This window comes from Monomorium pharaonis, chromosome 11, assembly GCF_013373865.1.
Source record: "Monomorium pharaonis isolate MP-MQ-018 chromosome 11, ASM1337386v2, whole genome shotgun sequence".
Classification (NCBI taxonomy): Eukaryota; Metazoa; Arthropoda; class Insecta; order Hymenoptera; family Formicidae; genus Monomorium; species Monomorium pharaonis.
Genome location: NC_050477.1, coordinates 12,234,863 through 12,251,997, shown reverse-complemented (window position 1 = coordinate 12,251,997; position 17,135 = coordinate 12,234,863). Strand labels below are relative to the sequence as shown.

Below are 17,135 nucleotides of genomic sequence, written 5' to 3'. Positions count from 1 at the left end.
TTTATTTTAAATCTTGCTAATTAAGAAGTTGCAAAATGACATTCTGTAACACCATGTTTATTTTTTTAAATTTTACCGTAAAGTGTCTTGTGTATTAACAATGCTCTAGTTTACACCGAGCACTTGATACGCGTATCAAATAGTAAATAACTAGTGAATGTGTTTAATCATTGGCTGATCAGCTTAAATTCAGTTGCCTTTTGCCACCGCCAATGAACATTGAGCTTTACGTGTAGAGCTCTATGATCATTGATTGTCATATAGGAAGCCATTGGCAACTTGCGACTATTGTAGAATGGCCCTTAAGGTGTCTTCACGCTGACGCTTGACGCTCATTTTTAGCGTTAAAAGACATTACGTGACTAAAAATAAAGATACCCATTCGTCATTTTTAGTCACGTGATGTCTTTTAACGCTGAAAATGAGCGTCGAGCATCAGGGTGAAAAGGCACCTTTAGAGTCCATTTGACACTACAGACGCTACAAACGTTTCGAAGCATTCTTTGATTGGTCAATTCATAAAATTCTTTGTTTTGATTGGTCAATCAATCACTTCAAAGCATTTGTAGCGTCAAGTGGACCGCAGTCATAAATGTATAAGAAATTTGATTGGTTGAATTTCTTATGCACTTTGCTTATGGACCAATCAATTTGCTTATGTACATATGTTATGTGTTATGCAAAAGTCTGTGCGAGGGGCCTTAAAGGTGTCTTTTCACGCTGACGCTTAACGCTCATTTTCAGCGTCAAAAGACATCACGTAACTAAAAATAAAGATATCCATTCGTCATTTTTAGTCACGTGATGTCTTCATGCTGAAAATAAGCGTCGAGCGTCAGCGTGAAAAGGCACCTTAAGGGAAAAATTATATGCTTGATATCCTGAACGCGCCTAATCAGATATTTATTTGGAGAATCAGAAGAAGAAGAAGAAGAACGCGCCCAACTGTAGAACGGCCTTTAGACTGGATCTACAATAGGTGTAGTAAGTCTTAAGCCATAAGAAATTAACCAATCATATTCGATTATTCTTTTCACATTCAATTATCATTGGTCAGATTCTTAAGGGCCATCTACAATGGAGAGTCGTAGGCCGTAGCAGTAATCGTAGAAAATATGTTCATTTTGTACTGCCTTACTGCTTACGGCCTACAGCAGACATTGAGCCAATTCGGTGCGTGTTTACGATGAGCGTTTGGATGTTCTGGATTAGTTTTTGATTGCCTCTCTATGATAATTGACTTGTATGTTACTGCTACGTCGTTTGTATTGTAGACAGCATTGCCGTAGATTTAGCGCTGTTATGACTAAAACACTCCATTGTAGATGGCCCTTTATGGCATAAGGCTTACTACACCTATTATAGATTTGGCCTTAAGACTCCGGCAGACCAGCGCGATTCTATCGCGCGTGACGCGCGATGTCCAATAAGCGATTACCTTTCCGCTCATCTCTGTACGCCTATTGGAAATCGCGCTGGGGCCCGATTCTTGAAGTCATTTGCAAGAGAAACGTATACGCAAATACTCGCTCTAACAGAAAGTTGTAAGTTTATTGGTTAATAGCCATACGATAGCCAATAAATTTCTAACTTTTCTGTAAGAACAGAATTTGCGAATACGTTTCTCTTGCAAATAAATTCAAGAATCGAGCCCCTGGTCTGCCAGAGCCTTTAGCCCGCGGATCTACAATAGGTGTAGTAAGCCTTATGCCATAAGGAATTAACCAATTATTCTCATATTCGATTATAATTGGTCAATTTCTTATGGCATAAGGCTTACTACACCTATTGTAGATCCGACCTTATAATTGAATGTGAGAAGAATAAACGAATATAATTGGTTAATTCCTTAGGGCTTAAAGCTTATTACATCTATTGTAAATCTGGCCTTAGGTCTTTGAATATAAACGTGGTCGATGGCGCTAGTACAGATGTCGCTAACAATCTTGATTCAAATCAAACGGAAAGTCGTTATCCCTTCCGGCTTGCATGGAGAGTTAGGGACTCTACATCGTTTTGATGAGCCCGCCAAAGAGCGAACGGCGCTCGGTGCGTAGTCCGTAAGATCAAATAGTGCGTTTCTCGTCGCGTGAGTATTATTTGTTATTGTTCTTCTCGCGTGTAAAACACATCGTAATGTTGCTCGAATCTGTGCCGTCTGGATCGAAGAATTGAATCGGTACGCGCTGCGTGTTTACGGCGAAAACGCGAAAATTCTTATACACACAAGACAAACGGAATTCCGCCCGCGCGGTTCGGCACCATGAACGCCCGATCGAAAGATGAGATCCGAGATGTGATTCTCAAGGATCTGCAAAACATTCACGATCGTCGTACGGAGATGTTGAAGCGGCTCACCGAGAATGTCGAGGACAGTTTGTCCTACATGCGAGAGCTCTTCGCACAGTTGTCACAACCGTCGTCCGGACCGATGGTCCCGAAGACTCCAAAGGTACTGCGGAAGAAGGCGGTCCAGCGTATCGAAACTATACTGGAGGATGAGGTATTTCAGCAGCAGGAGAACGTTTCGCCGGCGAGTTCCCTTCAGTCTATCAATGAGGAAGTGCGGAAGGAAAGTGAGATGACAGGCAGCAGAACCAGCAAAAGGGGAGCGTCTAAGAGAGCAGCTGATAATATCAAGATACAGAGCTCCATCCTGAATAATTCAGTGAAGAAGGTAAATGATACAGAGATAATTTTCTCTTATAGTTTACCTTCAAAATCCTAATAGTTATAGGACAACATGTACTTTGAAGAATTTTACTATATTTTTAGCAGATGTTGATTAAATTTTTCGACAAGTTTAATCATCTGCAGACACCCTGGAAATTTAAAGGTCTCAATTTTTATTTGTTACTGTCATGAAACATCCAATGAAGCATGATGTTTTTTGGTCAGTAAATCTTTACTGTCAATAATTCTTGGCGAGATTCTTAAATTGATTAATTATTGATCAGTCATATTATGTACAAATTCAGCTTTTGTAGAGCAGAATTACAATTGTACATCATACAATTAATCAATGAATTAAAAAATTTTTTTAGAAATAAAAATCCTGTTTACAAAGGATTAAACCATCTGTTTTATAATATAATAGAGTTTGATTAAATTTTACCATTTTATTGAAATTGTAGCTAAAATTTTCAAAATTTATGTTATTCCATGACTCATGTTATCCCACGACTATGATTTTAAGAATTAAATTGTAAGAGAAAATTCTTTATATATATATATATATATATATATATATATATATATATATAAGAATCACTTTTTATATATGATATTATGTACATTACAGATTAGAAGACAGAATTTTCTCTTTAATTTTATCTTTAAAATTATTGTAATTATCAGACAATATGAACTTTAAAGAATTTTATTATATTTTTAGTAAAACCTAGCTATTTTATAATATAAAATAGTTTTATATTTTATTAAAATTTTACTAAAGTTAAAGTAAAATTTTTCAAAGTTTATTTTATCTCACCATAATTTTTTTAGATTGAGTTCTAAGAAAAATTTGAAGAGAGAATTTTCTCTTTGTCTTTCTATATTTTTATTGTAATAAATAGACTGCAATTATAGAGTAGAACTTTCTATTAAAATTTATTTTTAAAATTATGGTAATGATAGGATAACATTGATTTCAAGAAATTTTATTATACTTTTAATAAAATTTAATCAAATTATTTTGTAAAATAAAGTAGTTTAGTTAGGTTTTATTAAATTCTATTAAAATGTAGTAATGTATTTTAAAACTTATGTTGCTTTACAACTATCATGGATTTGAAGGAAAAGAGAAAATTCTGTTTAATGGTGATTTTTAATATTATGTTAATTTTGAATTGTAAATATTGTATAATATTACATTATATGATTTTATGAATATCAGATGAGGAGAGAAAGCCAGATTAAAAGAAAGAAGTCCACGGTGAGCAGTTCTGACGAAGACAACGAAAGGGCTTCTAAGTACAGTAAAATAGAAGAAAATTTAACGGAAGCAAAAGAACCTGTGAAAAAAATGACAAGGAAGAAATCTAAGCAGATTTCTCAGCTCGCTGCGCCCGAAACTGAAACAGCTAAGGAGTCTAATGATACTGAAAAGACTAATGAAGATGATAACTTTGAGTCGCCGGTTTTACGACGGTCGAGTAGAGTGAGCTCTAATTTACAAAGTAAAGATGTGAATAAAGTTGACGCAATTGTCGCAATCAGTGCAGACGATGTTGAAGAACCATCTATGTATGAGGATGCGATTGGAAAACCTGTTCCAATTATGAATTCAACTTTAAAGAACAGTCTCCTTGTGCCTTCTGAGAAAACGTTAAATGTGGCAGTAGTGTTGGAGCGTTTGCAACAGCGACCAAAATTAAACGAAACGATAGTCATTCAGAAGGCGAACGCGAACAATAGTAAAAGGTCAAAAGAAATGGAAAATGTTAAGATAACAGACAATATGCAGTCGTACCAACAAGCATATACACAACATAACGACTGCAACGGATTAATTACAGACGATGAGTCGTCGCCCGAAATTAAAAAACCGAAGAAACAATTGGGGGGTAAGAAACAACTGAATAAGAATCAAGGGAAAAATATTTTGTCGACGTCTAGCGAGGAAGAGATTCCTAACACTCCGATATCGAAAATGCGTAAAAACGTACAAGAAAATAAAGTTATGTACAAATCGAATGCGTTATTTAGTCCTTACGCAAAGGAATCTGTGAAAAAGCGGGTTGAAGCGTTCGAACAAGTGGTTAAGCAAAGCCCGAAATCAGTTGAAGTGGACGCTCCAACAAGAATGACTAGAACAAAAACTCGTGCAATGGTCAACGCGGAGGCAGAAATAAAATGTGGAGAGAAAAATGTTACACAGATATTAGCTCGTAAGTCACTCGCGAAAGCTAAGAAGATTTCCTTAGCGAAGCAAAAGAAGAATGATGACGAGTTTAAAGAGGTAAAGGAATCTGCGGTTAGTTATATTTTATAATTATTTTAACTTTCTTATTCTGTTACTGTATTTTATTAAGCCTGAATTAATTTTTTTTTAGAACAAGGAACAATTGCCAGAACGAATTAATAAATTACTTATGACTCATATTGACAAACCAAATATAAAGCAAATGTCACAATTGAAAACAACACCGTTAAATAAATTAAAATTGATGCAGCCGTCGCTGTCCGTGACTCGTCTTCACACTCCTTCAAACACGCAAAACCTTTCGAACGTAAGATTAATGCAAAATTTTATTTTTAAATCTTACTAAAAGGTATTTATTAACATTAAAATTTTTAGTATCCGAAAGCTTTGACTGCTTCACGTGCGAATATCGTTACTAATGTGGAATCTTTTATTCAACCTCCAAAAAGTATGACTAAAACTAATTCAGTGGAGAAGCTGGAAGAAAAGAAGCGACACGAGGAGGACGCGAGAAAGAAGAGAGATGAAGCCTTGAGATTACAGACTGAAGAGAAGAGAAGGTATATGAGAATGTTATAATACAAGAGATTTACAATTCTTATTGATTTGATCATAAAGAAAAAAAGGTTAGCAATGCGACTTTGCAAAAAATGTTTTAACTGTTTTTAAACATTTTTTTGTTTTAACGTATTTTTTTGATTGAAATATTTAATTACTAGGATTCAAAATATATTTTAAATAAATTTTTCTTATGATGAAGTTATGATAGATTTGTGAATGTATGAATTTAGGAAATATTTGAAACAAGTAATATGGATTTAATTCAAGTAACTTATAATATGTAACTTTCTGCAGAAAGCGCCAAGAGAAGGAGCTTAAAAACAAATTAGCGAGAGAAGCTAAAGAAAAACAAGAATTAGAGAAACGGCAGAAAGCCGAGAAAGAGAGGGAGGAGAAGGCAAAATTAGCTCTTTTAATGCAGGAGAAACAGCGTGAGGAGTTGGAGAAGAAACGTTTTGCTTTGCAGCAACGGGCGCAGGAAAAGGAAGAGCGCCGCAAATTGGAGGAGCAACAGAGATTGCAGAGATTGCAGGAACAGGAGGAGGCTGAACGTTTGCTCGCCGAACAAAGGCGTCGGGAGCAAGAAGCTGAGAAACGCAAGGAGGTGGAAGCAAGGGCCCAACAAGCCGCTGCTGAAGCATTAAAACAGAAAAACTTACTTGTGGCTCAAGCGGCTAAAGTGAGTTGTTTTTTTACACCAAAGAAAATAATTCAACTCTTACGACTTTGTATTTATATAATTGATTTTTTTTGCAGTACAAGCAACAAACGACACAGACTAATAATAAGAACCAAGCTGTCGTGAATTATGTGTTAGATAGTGAACCTGATGATGATGATTCAGATGATGAAAACAGGCCAAAACATGAGATACCACATTGGGCGCAGGGTACGTGTATTTTTTTGTTTTAAATTATTGTTAAAATATTGAGACAAAAATTAACATGTATATTATTGCTTGAAAATTTTCATATTTTTATGCTTGAGATTTTTTTGTATTTTTTGCAATATCAAACTTCATAAAAAAAATTCTTATAAAATATTTTTTAACTTTGAAATTAAAGAATTTACAGAAAAAAGAAAAAAAAGAGAAAAAAAGTTACAATGTGCTTGATTCGCATAAATTTTTTAAATATATATATTTTTTTTGTTATTTACAGCGCACGTCCGAAAAGTGCAACTTGCCATGCAGCAATACATTCCCGATGCAATAGTTTACAAGTTTTTCAATACTCGTAAATGCACACCAGATTTGACTGAATTGTTTCACGGTATTGATAGGAGTCGATTGAAGCGTACATCCAGTGCAATCTGGAAAACACCACCGCGTATTTCCATGATGGAAACAGAGTTTGTTGAGCCAAAATTGCCAAAATGAAATTAAATTACATAGAGATACTTAAGGACATGATCAGAAGCGTTAAATACGATATTGCATGCATTATTAGTCGATGATGAAATGTATTATTTCAGGTAAATCGTTTTAACTCGAAAAATATGAAGGTCCATTGTTTATTGTTATATAATGTTTACAGAGTGACAATAATGTATGTACGTAGCATCTTTACAACTTAAAAATGGCTAATTTTTCTTATTATTTATATATTGTCATTCGGCAGGTTCGACAGACAAAGCAGATCAGTGAGTGCTCAGTAATTCTTTAATATGATTAGTTCTCACCTTTAATGCTTTGCTGAATTTAGAAACTAATAATAAAGAATTATTGAACGTTTACTAATTTGTTTTGTCTGTTGAACATGTTCATTATTGGCTGAAGAAAAATTAAAGCCTATATATGTAATTAGATGATCAATTTAGTTAGTAAATAATTAGATCAAAAAATGATTGTTATATGAGTACGAGTTTCACTAATCTGAATAATGAAAATCAATATTTTATTTCGATTTATATAATGCGTAAAATATTTTTACTATTTTATTAATATTTGCAAGGGAGAGTTTTAAAGAAGTCAGTTCATGGAGAATTAACGTAGTAGATTCGATCTTGTAGAAGTGCCTTTAATCCTTTCCGTTGCAGGAAAGTGTAGTGGTTTTATTGCTCTTCTTGAATATATCTTTTTACTGTAATTAAAAATATTTTTACTAAATTATGAATATATATATATATATAATTGGATGAGCACTCTGTGTGATATCTCCAGTAATTTGAAATAAAAATGAAAATCCATACATAAGTTCCGTTTTCTGTCCAAGCAAGAGTGTCATTTGTGCCTCTATAGGTTTTAAAGAATACGTTGGCAAATGCGTATAAATTGGTATCTATAATAAGAAATTTTAAGTTCAAATAATTTTATATAATAATATATAATAAAATTAATCTTACATGATATGTATTTCAATATAAAGCAATGTACTCACATATGGCAAGGTATTATTTAATCGCAGACATTTTTGATACGCTTTTTCAAGCAATTGTGATGCATAATAAGTTTGAAGCACAAAACTATCCAATTCTTTTCCATATAACATGTGTCGTTTTTCCTCGAAAGTTTCTTTCGGGATATCAATCTCCTCTTCTTCGACTTCCATTGATGTTAATCTCATGCCACCGTGAAGTACCTTTGTATTATTCCCCAAAAGTATATTTTGCATTCCTGTATGTATCTTACAATTTTACCTTCAGAGTTGTGGAACTAGCGAGTCTCCTAATATCCGCTGGAAACTTGTAATCTTCGAAATACTTTTGCACAGGCATAGTAGGCAATAACGGGATCCAATCTCTAAACGTGCCTAGAGTTGATATATAACGTCCTCCGAAAGTCCACAAACGTACTGTGCGATCCGCGCTACCGCTATTATTTATTTAAATTTTTCAACAAAGAAATGCATCTGTATTAATTTTTATAATGATTTGGGAACATAAAGAATTTTGTTTCAGAATTTATCATTATGACAGTGATCAAACAACATGAATTTTGAAGAGTTTTACTATATTGTAAAAAATTTAATTTTACTTTTATTTTTTTTTTTTAGTAAGAAAATTATTTTCTTAAGTACCTTACTATCATTCGTGCGGTAGAAATGATTTGAAGAGAGGTAATTCCCCGTGTGTGACCGCGTACAGATGATAGTAGGAGCGGTAGTGCCTGATCTCGTACCGCTCTCTTCGCTCTTCCGTCTATTTTATCTTTCCATAAGAATGGAAATTCCAATCTCAATAGTGGCAAGCATATTTTTGGCGGATTTGGTAGCATATAATTGGAGAGGAGCCAAACCTTTATGTATCCTACGCTGTGGCCTTCAACATAGAAAAATATAAGTATTAAAATTATATATATTGTGTATATATATATATATATGTATATATATATATTTATTTATTTATATATAATAGCTAAAAAACAATATGTTTATATTGTTTTGATAATAATAGTATTTAAAAAATTCTGATTCTTGATTTAAAAATATTTTTTCTATCCAATATATTTTTCTTATGAAAATTCAATAATGAGAATATATATATATATTTTTTTAATGAAACTATAATATATGAAGCTATGTAACCAAGTTATGTTTGTTAACGCTATATCTTTTTTAAAGTTTAACATCTTCAAAATTAAGATATTTTTTAAATAAGAATGCTTTTTTGTGAAGAAAACATTTTAGAAACAAACTTGTAGGTGTTCGAAGAAATGTTTTAATATTTAAGGAAAAAATTAAGGATGAACCGAATTTCTAGAAAGTTGTTCAAAAACCTGTTACGAGGAATTGATTTTCAGGATCAGTGGCTAAAGCCGTAGCACAGTCGCCGACAGTGTGCACGACTGAAAAGGCGCCCAAAAATCCCGCCGCAGGATGATGCGTCCACACTTGCACCATGCCGGAATCGAGCGCGACTAGCAGTGTGCCGACATTCGATTTCGCTTCTCGCGTGGCCAGAAAAATTATCGCGCGCACCGCAGTTATGCGAACAATGTTCAACGCTGCCTTTTGATGAGCGCACAGAGTCCACTTTTTGTTTTCACGAGGAGTCAGTTTAGATCGTTTGGAACTTTTCGAAAGAAAAGAATAATTCGTTTTTACACAAGAAAGAATGAATTTGTAAAAAAATTTATTTAGATCTATGAAGTAAAAATTAATTTCATAGGAGCATCAAAATAATCATGAAGAATGTTCCAGTATGATAAGCAATACTGCAAAAAGTTTTTGACATTTTAGCAATCAGCTTGAGCATATCTTTTTTAATTATTTTGGTGCTCTAACAAACTTATTTTTAGATTTCTAGTCGGCTAATTTTTTAAATATTCTAGCAAAAAAAGGTTTTTTCCGTACATAAACTTAATATAATTTACTTGAACTTTATTCGATTATATTAAATTATCACTTATTGTTGTGATATTCTTGATCAATTTATAATTGTGATGATCGAAAAAGAAACTGAAAATTTTCATCCTGCAGTTTTATGAATTTAGAGATATACAAAATCACAAAAAATTTTTTAAAGTTCGAAAATTTAGCTGTGACCGAAGGCTTAGCTTTAATTAGTTGTCTTTTTATATATCATATTACGCATAATATATTACGTATCTATAATCTCTCATTTAAAATATATGTATTACTTTATGAAAACACAATAATTCATAAAGTTTAAAATGATTAAATTATTATGTACAATTAATTTTGCGTGATACTAAATAGAATTGCATAGATTTTGAGTACGTACAAATTATTTATAATTTACTTGATTTGTTGATCAACAGCTTTGCCGATCTCATCCGTTTCCTCGGAGTCTTTCTCTGCGTTCACCTCTCTTTGTGTATTTAATTAAATCAATTAATTAGCTTCCCATTATTGCAGATTATCATGTCAGTTATTGTTTGTGACAATACCAAGTTGACCGTCACCTTCTACTAACATCAATCACTTGGTACTTTCTAAAAGGCTGCCCCGTTTCGAGTCTCCACAGAATCAGTTCTCCGTTGTACGTTCCGGTAGCTAGCAATTGGGGTAATCTTGCGGCTGAACACAGGATGTCGTCGGTGTGACTGGTCGTCCAATTTTTCCTGTATATGTCAGACTCGAAAGCCGCCAATTCTGAAACATGTTTGTTCCAGCCACAGCACAGAATTCGATCTTCATACCATACGACATTTGTTATTTCGCTACGGAGAAAATAAGAGCGATGTGAAATGAGAATTTATTATTGCTCATTTAGTCAATGTCGATGAAATATATTGCAATTGCCTTGAATATTTTCACACTTTGGCAATTTTTTTCATTAGAGTTTTATCAATAAAATGAAAAACATTTTTAAATGTAGGCAATTTTGTTTTTAATTAATGTTAACACCATAAACAAGAAGACTTTTGAAAAGAAAATTGTATAAAATTATTATATTCTTCTAGAAAAAACAGTTTTATAATAAGTAAATGGTCCAATTAGTATCTCAGATACTAGAAATTTAATCTCTTGCTTTTTTAAATATATAATAATTATATAATTATATTATTGAATCTTTTTTATTTGGTTCAAATATTGTTACTGTTCTCTTATAAATCTGAAAAAAACTTCAGTTACTTTTCAACAACTTCATTATATTACCAAATAATATAAAAATCTTTATTTAATAAAAATTACAATTTGAGAATAAAATTTTGTTTATGCCAAAACATCAGATTAAAAATGAAAGGTTGAATACTATATAATTTGTAAGAAAAAAACATTTAATATCCACCATACCATTGATGATCAACTATCATTTTGCGTACACAGACACCGGTATTGTAATTCCACATTTTCAACGAACCGTCCCTAGCGCCGGTTATTAAAAATTGTTCTGAATTGTCGAAGCAAGCTGCCGTAATCTCAATGTCGACGTACTGCCCGTATTGTATGATACTGTGGGCATGCGATATCAAACGTAAACGACGTCCGCACCATGGATCCCATACGATAATGCATGAATCTAATCCCATAGAAACAATCTGCCGATAGAATAATTAAATCTTATTTCATTAACATTAATTTTATCGATGACTACACAATTTAACAAGACTTAATTTAACGGTTTAACACCACGATGGGACTAATCATTTGTTGTAGTACACTTTAGAAGTTAAATACAATTGATGCCAAAATTGGCATATTAGAAATAGAAATATATCAAATTCTTACTAAAATTTATATATAGGAATATTTATGTATAGTCTTTTCATGAACATTAATGCTAAAATTTACGAACTAAAATGGTTAGAATTAAAGTATACAAAAATTAAATATATTTGAATTTTAAAAATTACATATAAGGATTTTTAATTCATGCACATATCTTATATTTAATTATAAATATTTATAATTATAAATTTTATTAACTATGATGCAAAAATTCTTTTTTCTTTTAAAAGTTGAAAGTCTTAACATATTTAATTGCAATTTGATTACAATAAAATTTCTTCAACACATTTCATAGTTATAAAACTAATTGTAAATGAAAATAGCTCTTTTTGTAACTTTAATCACAAATTTTTTAAAATTATGACATGATGGAGTCATTTGGAAACCGAATTTGTTTTCAATGCAACATTTAAAAACTATAAGAAATAATTAGTCTCATTTAGGTGTAAAAAAATTCATATTTTGTTAAACTCTATTATCAGATAAGAAGAAAAATCACCACTCGAAAAAGCTGATTGTAGAGTACGCAACTAACACCCTTAGTATGCGTGTAGCCATCCGAAGTTTCCTCATTAATTACGTGCTCGCATACGAGAACAGCTATCATCATGCTGGCGATGATCATCGTACGAGTTAATGTGTTGAATACTATTGTCATCGGAGCGTACTCACTTAGCTCACTTGGTAATTTGTTATACGTCTATTTATGAAATATTAATCTTCCATTATTTATTAAACGATAACTAAGATTGTAATATGCATAACACAATTAAAAAAGAAAAGTCAAGGAACAGTCAGAACAAGATTTTCATGTTTCTTATATTTATTTTATATTATATATTTAATTCTCCAAATTGCATGTATATATTATATATACTGTTACTTTCGGTCTTGAAACATTGCAGTTTTTAATTGAATCAAAATAATAATACGTATTATAATATATTAAATTAATAATCAATTTTGTAGAAAAATAACTAGAAAATAAAAATATGTAATAGAAAATAAATATAAAGAAAGATAAGATATAAAGAAATATAAAATATATTACATAAGAAATATTATTAAATACTAAACTTAATCTTGATTCTTTTCGCCATTTAATTATGATAAAATTAATTATGACTTGTTAAAAAAATGTAAGCAAAGGAAAAAAGAAGACCATTGTATCTACGAGCCTTCTCGTTATTTTCCAAACCTGAATACAACTAAGAGCCGGAACGTCCCATACTTTTACGCATCTGTCTTTCGATAGAGAATAAATGCGTTTACCGGCATCTATTACGACAAGCGCGCAGATAGTCGATCGGTGTCCCGATAGAACGGCGTTTGCCTTCCTGGGGACGAATGGATTCCAGACGCGAACTACGCAATCTGGTCCACCGGTCACTAGTATCTGACTATCTGAAACAAGTCAATATATGTTTTAAAATCTTATTGATCTACAACTATGAAGCGCGGATATACCTTCGCAGAGTGTAAAGCACGATATTCCCATGGAAATTTGAAATCTGTATTGCGTCCTTGCGCCACTCGCATCGAAAACGCACATGGAACAATCGGAGCACTGGCTGCTCGAGACGAACGCTCGTAAACTTCCATAATAAGCCACTTGGCTCGTCCAGTTTGTATGTATGTTTTTAAACTCTGTGACGTTGAATCCTCGCAGTTCTCCCTATATATAATTGCAGTAATATTTTAACAAAGTGATTTTTTCTGTGAAGCATCTAATGCATACATTTCATTATTCAATTTATTGAGAAGATTCAGATTCTGCAATATAATATATTTCTTGTAGAAAAAAAATTGTATAATTTTCATAATATTTTTAATTATGCAACTTGTAAAAATTTGGCACATTTTAGTTTTGCTTTTTGAAGAATTTTTAGTAGATTTTATAAAGAATAAAAGTCGTGAATTATTGCTTATTTTTTAAAATTATTTAAGCAAATCATGATTTTGATATTAATACAGTGTAATGTTTAATCTCCAAGAAGTGCGTTTTAGGAGACTTGTTAATATATTAACGATTTTTCTCTACAGATTATATTTATAAATCCTAAAATGGCAAATTTTCATCACTTTTCTAAGTGCCAATCAAATTTAATAGAGAAGACGGTAGTATTATGATTAGTAATATTCATTCAAATCTATTTATAAAAAAATAGATTTTGCAAAGTTTACTATTATTATTATTATTTTATTTAATTCTTATATTACTTTAATAACATTGTCGTAGCGAAGAGTGATCGTGTCAGTATATTGCTTGAAGGGTCCTCTGTCCGCAGGATTAAAGGCCATGCTTATGACAGATCCACTCATATCACCAAAAACGATATAAGAATTTTCATTTATGTTTGTACTGAAGTAATAATACATACAAACCACTGCATTTTTCAAACTGGATATCTAAAAAAATATCACTTGCTATTAAGAAAGTTCTTCAATCTTTTCATATAATATAAGAATTTGGTTTTCATTTAATGCATGCTTATGTATGCTCCATATATCTTAGCAAAGATACTTTTGATGGTGATTTGCCATTATATATCTTTAGAGAAGTGGTCAATTCTAATGTATTCTCTATATATATGGATATATTCTATGTAAATCTGATAAGTCTATTTTTCAAACTTTGATCTTTAGCATAAAGAGCAACTCTTGCAACGTACCACATACACAAATAAGATATAGAGATTTAAAAAATTATTTTTATAAGAATTTAAAGAATAGAATTTATTAAAAAATTGGAATTTTGAAATTATTTTAAAGATAATACAAACTTTTGTATTAAAAAATATATGTGAATGAAAAACCATGTAATTCTCTTCCCCCTTTTTTTAAGCTAAGCAATCTTCTTTATTAAAATTATTAATGGATGATGAAGAATACATATAACTTTTATGAAATCTGATCTCATTAACTAGTATGCGAAGATCAAACTTTTTTGCCGCAACGTCGTAAAACCTCAAATCACATTCCGTCGAGCTCGTGCACACTACTTGAACATCCGGCAGTACGATCATATCAGTTATAACGGTAGATTGTACCTTTAAATATGCTGCAAAAAAGGACATCAACAAAAAAAATGTTAATGATGAGAGAGAGAGAGAGAGAGAGAGAGAGAGAGAGAAGCTGAAATACCAACGATTTTTTGATTGCACGGTACGCTCGTACTCGAGGTCTAACGACCAATAATTGATTACTCCCTCTCTGCTAACGGTCATGTAACAACCACGGCGGAAACTCGTGCTTCTATCCTAAAAATTAATACCAATTCGTAAAGAGACACGCTCACAAATCCCGATAAAAGAAAGATGCTCAAAATATATAACAATGTATACATATAATAATATTCATATTTTATTCGTTTTGGATTATTTGACTTTTTCCTTTTTCTCACAATTTTCTATACAATTTTTTAAAAGTTTTACATATTATAATTTTTCAAAAGTTCTATATAATTTTACAATTAAAACAATTTAAATAAATTTTTTAATACAAATTAGATTACTTTTAAAAAGTTTTTAGAGAAAATGTCTACATAAAAAAAATTCTTTATACTTAGTATTCTGAAATAATTCTAAAATTAATTGAATACATACCGATAAAACTTCTGGGCAAAACGTAATTCTGCACACGGGAGTGCGATGATGCGTTCTTAATAATTTCGGTAGATCGGTTAACGGTGTCTCCAATATTTGCGATCTTAAACTAATGTCTATGTCCCGAAATTCTATCAGCAAGTAAGAAATGAATTCGTCCCATGTCACCTTATCATCAAGTCTCTTATCCATCTAAAATTAACTTATCAGAAGTACAATATACGAAAGATGATTAAATAATGTTAATTTAAAACTATGTTATCTTTTATTATTTATTTTTTACAAAAATTTATAATTTACATGAGAAAATGTACGTAACGAGAATGTATTATATTGCAAATTGATTGTCGATGATAATCTGCATTATCAAAAAAAAAATATCAGAATAATGAAAAAAACCATTTTGTCAAAAAGAAATAGAATTTAAATTTAAAAGTAAAATTTAAAAAATATCCGTGAGTATAAAATTCCATTATAATTTTAAAGGGTGTTAAAGAAATTCTCTAAACACCCAGATAGCCGCAAATGTACGTATGAGCACAAATTGTTTTCATGTTGCTAATAAAGATGTTAGCATCTTGCTACACATTTATGTCGTCCCTTGTGCCGTTGTTTGCTAGTATTCGACACTGATCTTAAGTAATACTAGCATAATGTTTGAAACGTGCATATATTTTATTTCCGATATCTTTATTATATCATACTGGCTATCTGGGCAGATTTTCTCGGTTATTTTTGGTAAATGTTATTGTAATTTATTTGCTTGATCCTTTTAATGAATAAAAAATGTTGATACTTTTAATGTAAACTGACTTTTTTAAAGAAAATCTGGAACTCATCCTGCGACATTTTTATCTCGAGAATCTCTCGGAAAGCATTGTATAATTGAAAAGAATTCATCTCTCCATTTTCTGTTGTCTAAATGAATTTAATACATATTTATGAAATAAAATCAAGTAGAATCAGTAAAAGAATAAAATAAATTACATACCAAGAAAGCATTGTGCAGGCGTGTCAAAGATTGTTCAGTGCATTGCTGTTCTATATTTTTCATCCCAAAAAACCATTCAAATGCTTCTTGTATGCTACAATAATAATCACGTACGAAATAAATGTGTGAAAAATTGTCATGATAATTGGTTATATTTTTGCACTAACCTTGGATGATTTTTATCAACAAATTCCATGGCAATTACAATTTTTTAATTAATATATGATTGCGATGATTTAATAAATCAAGATTCTATCAAGAATACATTTGATTTTATTAATTTATGTTTGTATTAGACAGGAACGTCAAGAATTATAAGGAATATATCATTTTCTGTGAGTGAGAACAAATAGCAATCATAATTAAGTGTAATAAGTGTTGCATCGATTATTTTACTTTTACATTCTAACATAAAGACATTAAGTAAAAAATTATCACCAGAGAAAGAAATTTATGTATTTTAAATTCAATTATTTATGACATTATTAAAAATAAGTTAATTTATATTCTGATAAAAATTTTTATCGAAATTGTTAAATATAATTTCCCAAAATTTTTTTAGAATTTCTGTAGTAGTTTAAAGTTCTCAAAACTTTATTTAATTTTTCATACAAATTGACATTTTTCAAGAGTGTTCTAAAAAAAGATTATATCTTTTATGTTTATATATGTAAATTTTAAATTTTTCTACTATTACTAAGAGTGGTATTCATAGTCGAATCTTATTTAAAGATCGTCTCAAGCAATGTCTTAAGATGCTAATACGGCTCTGTGATTGCATTGGCTGATGGAATCTTAAGATAGTACTTAAGATGATCTTAAATATAAGATCCGACTGTGAATACCGGCTTAAAATTTTTTATTTTATATTTTTAAAGAAAACTTATAAAATAAAAAATAATAAAAATTTGAAAAAGTTT

The 17,135-nt window shown here is 31.0% G+C and overlaps 2 protein-coding genes across 2 annotated transcripts; one reads left to right on the top strand and one right to left on the bottom strand.

Moving 5' to 3' along the window:
- Window positions 1-1,813: 1,813 nt before the first annotated feature.
- LOC105839461 (inner centromere protein A) lies at window positions 1,814-7,864 on the top strand. Its single transcript, XM_012685779.3, has 7 exons — window positions 1,814-2,677; window positions 3,896-4,975; window positions 5,055-5,231; window positions 5,300-5,484; window positions 5,780-6,164; window positions 6,242-6,374; window positions 6,646-7,864. Exons 1-7 carry the CDS (start codon window positions 2,264-2,266, stop codon window positions 6,861-6,863), a joined length of 2,592 nt encoding a protein of 863 aa, XP_012541233.1. The 5' UTR covers window positions 1,814-2,263; the 3' UTR covers window positions 6,864-7,864.
- Window positions 6,984-16,701, bottom strand: LOC105839451 (WD repeat-containing protein on Y chromosome). Its single transcript, XM_036293845.1, has 19 exons — window positions 16,383-16,701; window positions 16,216-16,309; window positions 16,038-16,142; window positions 15,225-15,416; window positions 14,768-14,879; window positions 14,544-14,680; window positions 13,840-14,028; window positions 13,087-13,294; window positions 12,818-13,023; window positions 12,119-12,319; window positions 11,185-11,429; window positions 10,350-10,607; window positions 10,187-10,255; window positions 9,201-9,592; window positions 8,503-8,743; window positions 8,123-8,297; window positions 7,864-8,064; window positions 7,676-7,764; window positions 6,984-7,566 (listed from the first exon to the last, which is right to left on the bottom strand). The coding sequence occupies exons 1-19, from the start codon at window positions 16,409-16,411 to the stop codon at window positions 7,470-7,472; spliced, it is 3,240 nt and encodes a 1,079-aa protein (XP_036149738.1). The 5' UTR covers window positions 16,412-16,701; the 3' UTR covers window positions 6,984-7,469.
- Between the last annotated feature and the right edge of the window lie 434 nt (window positions 16,702-17,135).

Bases quoted from the DNA above. Each gene is read 5' to 3' on its own strand.
- LOC105839451 (XM_036293845.1), bottom strand. From the start codon at position 16,411: ATGGAATTTGTTGATAAAAATCATCCAAG. The intron at 14,681-14,767 runs GTTGGTATTTCA...CCTTTTTTGCAG, and splicing joins TACCGTGCAATCAAAAAATC to CATATTTAAAGGTACAATCT. The intron at 11,430-12,118 runs GTGATTTTTCTT...TTCTATCGGCAG, and splicing joins ACAATCAGCTTTTTCGAGTG to ATTGTTTCTATGGGATTAGA.
- LOC105839461 (XM_012685779.3), top strand. From the start codon at position 2,264: ATGAACGCCCGATCGAAAGATGAGATCCGAGATGTGATTCTCAAGGAT. The intron at 4,976-5,054 runs GTTAGTTATATT...ATTTTTTTTTAG, and splicing joins AAGAGGTAAAGGAATCTGCG to AACAAGGAACAATTGCCAGA. The intron at 6,375-6,645 runs GTACGTGTATTT...TGTTATTTACAG, and splicing joins GATACCACATTGGGCGCAGG to CGCACGTCCGAAAAGTGCAA.